The 9,647-nt window shown below is 44.8% G+C and overlaps 2 protein-coding genes across 3 annotated transcripts; one reads left to right on the top strand and one right to left on the bottom strand.

Annotated features, from left to right (window-relative positions):
• Positions 1–659: 659 nt before the first annotated feature.
• On the bottom strand, positions 660–2,574 carry LOC139217011 (oocyte zinc finger protein XlCOF29-like). Of its 2 annotated transcripts, none has more exons than XM_070848274.1 (3): positions 2,484–2,574; positions 1,907–2,012; positions 660–1,807 (listed from the first exon to the last, which is right to left on the bottom strand). In XM_070848274.1, the coding sequence occupies exons 1-3, from the start codon at positions 2,571–2,573 to the stop codon at positions 921–923; spliced, it is 1,083 nt and encodes a 360-aa protein (XP_070704375.1). In that variant the 5' UTR covers position 2,574; the 3' UTR covers positions 660–920. The 2 variants fall into 2 exon arrangements, with proteins under 2 accessions (XP_070704375.1, XP_070704376.1); XM_070848275.1 differs by having other exon boundaries at positions 660–1,804.
• Positions 2,575–3,328: 754 nt separating this feature from the next.
• On the top strand, positions 3,329–6,534 carry vac14 (vac14 homolog (S. cerevisiae)). The gene has a single exon (XM_070847671.1). It carries the CDS (start codon positions 3,339–3,341, stop codon positions 5,709–5,711), a length of 2,373 nt encoding a protein of 790 aa, XP_070703772.1. The 5' UTR covers positions 3,329–3,338; the 3' UTR covers positions 5,712–6,534.
• The last annotated feature ends 3,113 nt before the right edge of the window (positions 6,535–9,647 follow it).

Raw genomic sequence — 9,647 nt, 5'->3', positions numbered from 1 at the left:
GCTCGTCGAATGATGCCAAAATATAACGACTTTGGAGAAGTGCTCCATCGTTTGCACACACGTGTAGCATAAACCTTCAAAACTACCTCTTCACAACAATGTAGAAGTTAAACAACTCACCGTTTGCTTCATCTCTAAAGCTGCTCTACCTTTCTCCACACGTCAGGACTCAAGACAGTGGATAGACCGTCACTCTGGAAAACTACGTGTGTTTCTGTTCTTAGATGTATTTGTACGGCTGGTTATAGAAGACGAGTTGTGTTGTCGCTGTGTAGTCAAGCCAAACATGTTTTCTAAATGTTAACCGTTTCTGTTCAAGGAATCCCGTTTGTTTTTATCTGTGCTGAACTCCGAACTGTCATCGGATTTAAACAGTTACTTGTATTAAGCGCCTATTTTCCTGTATTATGATTCCCCTGAACAGACCACGTTGACCAAACTGAGTGAAATATCCCAAGACAGAGCTCTTGTGCTGTTTTTTTTTTGTTTTTTTTTGCCCTCTTTTCACTCACACCTGCATGCCCCTTACAAAGCCCCATCAGATGTGTATTGTTCAGATTGTCAAAGTTGAATATGTGAAGACTCCGCTGATAAAACTCCTCCAAGTCCAAGGCAACTTGAGTTTAGACAAAAAAATAATTGATACTTTAAAAGAGGAGTTGTCAAATAAAACTTTTATCAACAAGTGAACATCCATGACAGTGGTTTGTAAAGACAGAAACAGACAAACACTGGAGTGCTAGGTGCTCAAACTCAAAGCACAACTGCCACAAACGGGACATTTGGCTCCAAACTCCTGATTCTTCAAGTGCTACATTACTGACTACAAGTTGTTACAAACATGACAGTAACTGGCCTTTACACTAACCTGGGAAGTATGTGACGCATTCAGGTAACACTGCTACCGTCACTGACAGGTTTCAGACTCTTTTCCTTAGATGTCGCTTAGCTATGGACTTTCCTCCCACAACCTCACGATTTCTGTGCGCCATTAAATGGTGATTGAGGTTGACCTTTTGGGTGAAGGTCTTCCCGCACTTAACACAGCAGAACGGTCTCTCTCCAGTGTGGATGCGGAGGTGGCATTTCAGATTGCCTTTCTGGGTGAACCCTTTCCCACATAAACTGCAGCTGTAGGGTTTCTCTCCCGTGTGGACAACGTAGTGGATCCTCAGAGCCGACGGGTTTGCAAAGGTCTTCCCGCATAGCTCGCACGACTTACTGACTCTCTGGACGGGAACTGGAGGCACGCAAGTGTGGGACTTTAATTTGTTCTTGTGGGGGAAATGTTGCTTACAGATGCTGCAAAAGTTTGACTTGTGTGACTTCATGTGGTGTGTTAGAGTGCCCTTGTGGAAGAATGTTCTGCTACATATTTTACAAGTGAATTTGCCTTTGTTTGGATCTCTGATGGTTTGTTCAGCAAGCATATTAAAGCTGTCATCAGTTGAGTCTTTATCCAGAGCAGTGCTGCTTTCACAGATGTCCGCAGGTAATGTTTGAGGCTCGTGGCTGGGCCCATCTGCAGCGTTCATCATCATCTCCTGCTGACTTTCATCAATGAACTCCACATCATCATCATCATCCTCATCATAATCCTCCTCCTCTTCGATTGGAATGATATGAGTGCTGAAGGCCTCCTCTGTGTCATTGATGGACATCAGCTGCATGGATGGTTCTTCAATAGCACCTGCAAATGCAACCTGTTCTCCCTCCTGATCAAACACCAGGCTGCAAGAGCTGCCACCGTCCGGGTATCCAACTGGCAGCCGCTCTGGTGTCTCGGCCACGCTTCCGCCATGATCTGCTGCGAAAAAAAAGACAGAGTCACACTCTCAAAAGTCATTTAAACCCTCTAAATCTGCAGCGTGCGTTCCCCCATGCCAGCAGTCCTCCGCTCTCTTACCTTTTGAATCATGTGCTTCCTGGCGGCAGCTGCTGGCAGCGTCCTCCACACAATCCTCCTCTTTGATCTCGGTCACAGCAATTTGTTCAGAAGGCGCCGCCACAGACTGCAAAATAGTCCAAATGTTACACCGTAGCTCAATAAAGCAGCGTTTTCTGTGACTGTAATGCTTTACCAGGATTTATTGATTAGTCAAAAATGATAATGTTAAACTATTGTTAGCTGCAGGCCTTGGAGTGAAGTGTGTTGTGTTCACATGCATATCAATATTCCATTATTATTCCCAAGTGTATAGTTTTTGAGCTGGCATTTATTTATTATTTCTTTTTTTTTTTAAAAAACAGATCATGTATATACAAGTCCCACCTAAATAACATGTATCAGAGTGTCCAGCGCCCCCCGATTACTGTTGATTTTCATTGTTTATGAGCAGAATTTGTCATTGCAGTGAGTTTGTACACTTAATATTTAAACCTGCATATCTCCTGCTCTGCTGCAGGATGGCACGCCTGTTCACAAAGATGATCATTTCCACAGAGACATCCAACATTTAAAGCCCACTGTGAACCCTCCTCACCTTCTCAGAGGACTCTGAGAAGGTGAGACTCTCCCCAGACTCGGAGACTCTCTCCAGGCTGTACGGGTCTCTGTCTTTCCACAGATTCATGCACCAGTCTTTCCCGAAGATCGCCTCTATGGTCGGAGGCCCAGGCGCTGAGGAAAAGTCAAACAAGGGAGGTTAACAGAGAAAACGCAGCTGATTTACGCTCAAATCTTTGGAGCTGTTGTTACTGTGAAGCCAAAGTACCATAGTCGTCTCCGTCTCTGCGGCAGACAGTTTGCGCACCTGCGCTGCGGTAACTTTTACACAACTTGGGGGCGTCGCTTCTCCCGATCGTCAGCTGGCACTCCAGACTGTTTACTCTCTCCGCCAGGGCTGAATTAGCAACCAGGAGCCGAGACAACTCCAGCCGGAGCTCAGCCGAGTCCTCATCCACCAGTTTGCAGATCTGACTCAGGACGGTCCTGGCCATCGTCTCCATGATGGAGGAGAGCTGCGAGTGAAAAGAGACTCTTCCCGCCATCACTGCTGCTGCTGCTGCCTGTTACAACCCTCTTATAATAATTAGAACAATAATAATAATAATAATAAGACTCAACAAGAGAAGCTTAAGACATGCGTTAGCTGTGTATGTAGCTAATGAAGCTAATTTGAGGAGGCGGTACTCGCTGAGAGGGACCCAAATAAATGTAGCAACCGTGACGTACTTCCGGCGGATGTAACCGGTCAGCTGCGTTGTATTACAAGACTTCCTGGTTCGGGAGCGCAGCCGATGTTTTTCTCTAATAAATAATAATAAATGCGGATTGCTTTCTCTCCTGTCAACGTTGATTAAAGTAGACGGACTCCGGCAGGACAGCAGCCACCAGCATGAACACGGAGAAGGACTTTTCGCCGCTGACGCCCAACATTGTCCGGGCTCTGAATGACAAACTGTACGAAAAGAGGAAAGTCGCAGCTCTAGAAATAGAGAAACTGGTGCGGGAGTTTGTGGCTCAGAACAACTCCACTCAAATCAGGCATGTGATCCAGATCCTGGCCTCGGAGTTTGCGCTTTCCCAGCACCCCCACAGCCGAAAGGGGGGTCTCATTGGACTGGCAGCTTGCTCCATCGCCCTCGGCAAGGACTCAGGTCTGTATCTGAAGGAGCTTATTGAGCCTGTGCTCACGTGTTTTAATGACTCAGACAGCCGGTTGCGCTACTATGCCTGCGAGGCCCTCTATAATATAGTCAAGGTGGCCAGGGGGGCAGTGCTGCCCCACTTCAATCTGCTCTTTGATGGTCTCAGCAAACTTGCAGCAGATCCGGATCCCAATGTGAAAAGCGGATCTGAACTTCTGGACAGGCTGCTGAAAGACATTGTGACAGAAAGCAACAAGTTCGACTTGGTGGCGTTTGTCCCCCTGCTCAGAGAGAGAATCTACTCCAATAATCAGTACGCTCGGCAGTTTATCATTTCCTGGATCCATGTTCTGGAGTCTGTGCCCGACATCAACCTGTTGGACTACCTCCCCGAGATACTGGATGGGCTCTTCCAGATCCTGGGGGACAACAGCAAGGAGATCCGTAGGATGTGTGAGGTGGTGCTGGGTGAGTTCCTGAAGGAGATTAAGAAGACACCCTCCAGTGTGAAATTTGCCGAGATGGCCAACATCCTCGTCATCCACTGCCAGGTTGCGGACGAGACAAAACTCACAAACGACCTGATCCAACTGACGGCTATGACCTGGATGAGAGAGTTCATCCAGCTCGCCGGCAGATTGGTGCTCCCCTACTCCTCTGGCATCTTAACCGCAGTGCTGCCTTGCCTTTCCTACGATGACAGGAAGAAGAATACTAAAGAAGCAGCAAGTGCCTGTAATCACAGTCTGATGAAGCTGGTGACTCCGGAGGACGACGAGGATGAAGAGGAGGACAGGAGCGGAAGTACAGGGTCACCATCCAGGGAGGACGGCCAACCGAAGACGGAGGCGGACAGCAATGATATGTTGAATGCATCACAAGAATCTGTCGGTTTCAGTAATATCAGCTTCTTCACTCCAGCGAGCGCGGACAGGCCTCAGGTAACTCTGGACCTGGATGGTATCGTTCAGGTGTTGGACCGGCATCTCCACGACTCCTCCACTGGCATGATGACCCGCATAGCTGTGCTCAAATGGCTCTACCACCTTTACATCAAGACGCCGCGCAAAATGTTCCGCCACACAGACAGCCTGTTTCCCATGCTGCTGAAAACACTGTCTGATGAGTCTGACGAGGTCATACTGAAAGATCTGGAGGTGTTGGCTGAGATCGCGTCATCTCCTGCCGGCCAAACAGACCAGGTTGGGTCCTGCGACAGCGCTGACAACAAGCTGGAGCTCAAGGTCCCAGAGGGTGCCAAGCCAGGACAGCAGCCCAGCACAGGCTCCAAAGCAGTGGACTCATCCCCCTCCACTCCCAGCATGAACTCCTATTTTTACAAGTTCATGATCAACCTGCTGAAACGCTTCAGTCTGGAGAGGAAACTTCTGGAAAACAGAGGGGCTTTCATCATCAGGCAGCTCTGTCTTCTGCTTCATGCGGAGAACATCTTCCACTCCATGGCTGACATCTTGCTGAAGGAGGAGGACCTCAAATTTGCCTCCACCATGGTCCAGACACTCAACACCATCCTACTCACCTCAGCTGAGCTCTTCCAGCTACGCAACCAGCTAAAAGACTTGCGCACTCAAGAGAGCTGTGCTTTGTTCTGCTGCCTGTACCGTTCCTGGTGCCACAACCCAGTGGCTACTGTGTCGCTCTGTTTCCTCACGCAGAACTACAAACACGCCTATGATCTCATCCAGAAGTTTGGAGACCTGGAGGTGACCGTAGACTTCCTGATGGAGGTCGACAAGCTGGTACAGCTCATCGAAAGCCCCATTTTCACCTACTTGCGCCTGCAGCTTTTAGATGTGGAGAACAACCCTTATCTGATAAAGGCCCTGTATGGCCTGCTGATGCTGCTGCCACAGAGCCAGGCCTTCCAGCTGCTCTCCCACCGCTTGCGGTGTGTCCCCAACCCAGAGCTCATGAGGACTGTCGATGAATCCAAGTATATGGACTCCAAACAGCAAGTGGTCTCCAAACGTGCCTCTCATACTCAGATGGATTATAATGAGCTGCTGCAGCATTTTGACCGCGTTCAGAGCAAACACCTGGAGGTCCGACACCAACGCTCTGGACGGGCCTCTGATCACCCCGACAGGAAGCTGGTATGAAGTCATTGTGCCGTGGGGACTTCTGGCCTCTGACGACAAGCAAGAGGAGGCTGAAAAATGTTATGGACAACATTTTATACTTATACAAATATATATAAAGATAATTAAGATGCCATCGAAGCCAAAAAGTATAAAGTATGATTGTCAGACAAGTATATACCTGTTAAAAACAACCGCTATGTTTGCAAATGTCTTTGCTTGTGATGAGGAGAATATAATGTAACATAATGAGATGAACATTTTAAACACACATTTCTTACACTGCACACTATATACGTTATGTTAAGTTACAATCTCAAACATCCATATAATATGGCCATATCCTGAGTTTCCACCATGCCCTATCAGCGTCTGAGATTTTTTCCAGTTAAATGAAATGTTCACGGCCTTTCGAGTGAATCTGACACACATTTCAGTGTTAGATAGCACACTTCTGTCACGTAATGTCCATGTGAACCAGTGTATTTTCATGGTGTATCCTGTTCAGTAGTATTAATGGAGCATGCGTTCAGGGTTGCCTTAATCTCTCTGTCAGCCAGAAAAGAAATCTCACGTGTAGAGCATTGACGCAGCTCAACTGAGATTTTAAACTTTGGAAGCCATGGACGACTGACCTTTGGCATAAATTCTGGGCAAGCTCACGTTGTCCCCGTCTCTTGCCATTTTTTCTGTTACTGCAGCTGATCAGAAAGTGAAGTGTACCGTACACATCTCCAGCTTCTCTTTCCATTTCTGTCTTTGACGGTATTTCTCTTTGTACAGTGTGTGTGTTTGCTCTTAAAAAGGTTTGCACTGTTGTCATTCCTGTGTGAACATCAATAAAGTGGACCATGTGATTAAAAATGTTTTTGTCTATTGTCATATATCAAATGAAAACCTGCGTCGTTAGAAATGCTAGTTAAAAGTGTGAGTGAGGAGGAGAAAGCGGCAGACGTGCTACAGCTAATGACCTTTTTCCTGTCAGCGTTACGTCCGACATAACCTGCAGCCTTTTGAAAATGGTCCAGTTGATATTATTGATTTATTATTATAATTAGGCTCATTATGCATAAAGTTCCAAATATCCACTATTAAATCAACTTTACTTCTTTAAATTGTGTAAATGCATTCTGTTAACTTGCCTACAGGCTTTTGTTGTGATAATGAGCTTGTGACACCGACTGGACTCTGTTGAAGCGAATGAATAGTAACAAATTGCATTTAAGATGTCCTCTAGATTTGCCCTCTTCAGCTCGGGATTTTTTTTTTTTATTGAATAGTAAAAACGAAGCTTCTAAAACCTTAAAATAGACATACATAGCAGCATTATAAATGGACTGACACTTATGCAAATATATGTAAAAACTAAAAGCAATTGTGTTTTTTATACTTTTAGACTTTTTGACTTAATAAGACGCTCCAAAGAATAAATGAAGTGACTGTAACTGAAAACTACACTTTCCCTATTAGAGGACAAAGACATAGGATCCATATTACTCTTGTACCGAAAACACTTCCTTGTCTCTGTACAATCCAGAATCACTTAGAGATCCTGCCAGTAGTCTCTAAGGCACTTAATGGTTTGGCTCCTCAGGACACTTCTGACTTGCTCACTGATTGTAACCCGATCAGGCCCCTCAGGTCATCAGGCAGAAGCTTTATAGCTGTTAGTTTACTTTGGTGTCTTCATTATGCAGTCAGCCAGAATAAGTTTGCAGTGTGGGAAGATTTACCACACTGCGATCAAAAATGATTTTACTGTATTGTAAGTAAAAATAAATTTGTGATTCAAATCCCAAAGTTTTCTTAGCAAATCCAAATGTTTTGAATTTCATGTGAGTGGATTTGCATTAATACATTTTTAATCACAAATCTATTTTTCTTGCAGTAAAATAATATTTGATTGCAGTGTCAGTAGTAGCCTTCTCTGTTTGAATTGATTGCATAACAAAAACACAAAAGTAAGCTCTGAGACTTGATGTAGGTCCAGTGAGGGTGCCTTCAGTTACTGTGGTCCTGCTCTCTGCTCTCATGCCAAGGCCGAAATTTCTATATTTTGTCTTTCAAAGTACATTGAATTGACATGTAATGTGCTGTCTAAATGCCAAGAGGCATAAAAAGGAGTTTTAAAACATCTAAGTACGACTAATATTACAGAATTACCTGCCTTGTGGTCAATGAGAGTGTCACAGATCTCATTACATAGCTCACGTGTCTTTCCAGGACTAATGTTAAAAATGTTAACTAGATTTTTATGCCTCCTTTCCAGTTTTTTATTGGCATGGTTTGAAACTGAGCTGAAATTCTGCCTTTGCTGCGCACATTTATTTGTGGTGAAACTAGAGGAGCTGGGTCTCGGCTCTCTCTCATGTTGCAGGGTGATATGATAACACGCATAGTACATGCTGTACATGCAGACTCAATATAGGTTTATTGCCCTGTTATACTGCCCTCAGTGCTGCACTGAATTTCACAGATGGAGGCTGACATCTCCTGTCAGGCCGTGGACGAGTCCCGCTGTGTTGTGTGCAGGGAATTCTTCCTGGCTCCAGTGGTCCTCTGCTGCATCAGTTGCGGTTATAGCTTTTGCAACTCTTGTTTGGAGCAGTTCTGGATTCAACATGGCACTAAAGAGTGTCCTCTCTGTTTCAAAGAGAGCCTTGGACTTCCACATAAGTCGTGTGAGGCACATGGAGAGAGACTGTCTCTCCTCTGTGTGGCTGATCTGGAGCCTGTCTGTTTTGTGTGCAACAGATCGGGCCTGCATATGAATCACAGGGTGTATCCCATGAAGGAGGCATTCAACGACTGTAAGGTAAGCTGAATAAAAATCAGTTCTACTCTCTCTATTAGTAGCCCCACAGATGTTTGGAAAAAATGGAAATAATAATACTTTGATAATAAATACACTTTATTTGTATAGCACTTTTTAAAACACACTTCACAAATAGGATTTATTACAAATATACTGGAAATATACCTGCATGCAGGCATACACTTAAAATATGTACACAAAGGACATGCTTCGTGTATTGCTTGGCCAAATCTATAGGTAATACTTCAACGTCATAAATGATTACTCCCACCCATTAAGAAGACACAAATTGTTGGAAATTGAAAATGAAAAACCCAGAGAATCTGTACCATCTCCCTGGGACTCCCTGCTCGTCCACATGGGCTCTGCAGGCTCTGCCCTCTAGTAAAACGACTGTCGGCCTCCTCGTGATTTCTGTGCTTGATACCACGCAGCGAGGCAGTCCATCTGTCGTTTCCCAATTCCTTTCATCAGTTTATTACACTGAAGTTCAACAAATGATAAAAATGTGAAGATTTTATCAGCTGGAACATTTTTAGCAAATTAAAATAAGGAAATTTGATTTTATTCTTCTTTAACCAGAGTAGCCTTTCAACCATAACTTTAAATTACATCACTGAAAACTACTGAAACTACTGAAACTACTGAAACTGAAATATCTGTTTTCCTCATGACTCCATGCAGAGACACTTGTAATCTGACATGACCCTAATGTGTGTGTGAGTGTGTGAGGGACTGTTGACTGTGTTGCTATCAATGGCTCTGAACTGCTGCCCCGGCACTGGCACAGACACAAATCAAATGTTCACTTTGGCATTTCAAGACTGTCACTTATTTGGTCAGGGGTTGCTTGGGGTGGCTGAGTGAAAATAAAAACGTTTTCACTCACCACAGTTATACTACGCAGAATGCAGCACCATATTGGACTCTTCACCTGCCATTCCTACGATGGACTTTCCAGTAATTCTGTAACTGATATAGTTACGCCTTAATGGGATATGTTAGCTGTTTTAGGGAGCTGCACTGTGGAAGTAACTAACGAATGTAACCGTCAACTATAAACTAACTTGCTCCAGATACAGTAGACGCTCTAATGACTCTCCTACCTGCATGGTTTAAAGATGACCGTGAACCCTAACATA

The sequence above is a fragment of the Pempheris klunzingeri genome, chromosome 17 (assembly GCF_042242105.1).
Source record: "Pempheris klunzingeri isolate RE-2024b chromosome 17, fPemKlu1.hap1, whole genome shotgun sequence".
In the NCBI taxonomy this organism is placed as follows: domain Eukaryota; kingdom Metazoa; phylum Chordata; class Actinopteri; order Acropomatiformes; family Pempheridae; genus Pempheris; species Pempheris klunzingeri.
The sequence above is the reverse complement of the archived record's forward strand: the minus strand, read 5'-3'. Positions and strand labels throughout refer to the sequence as shown.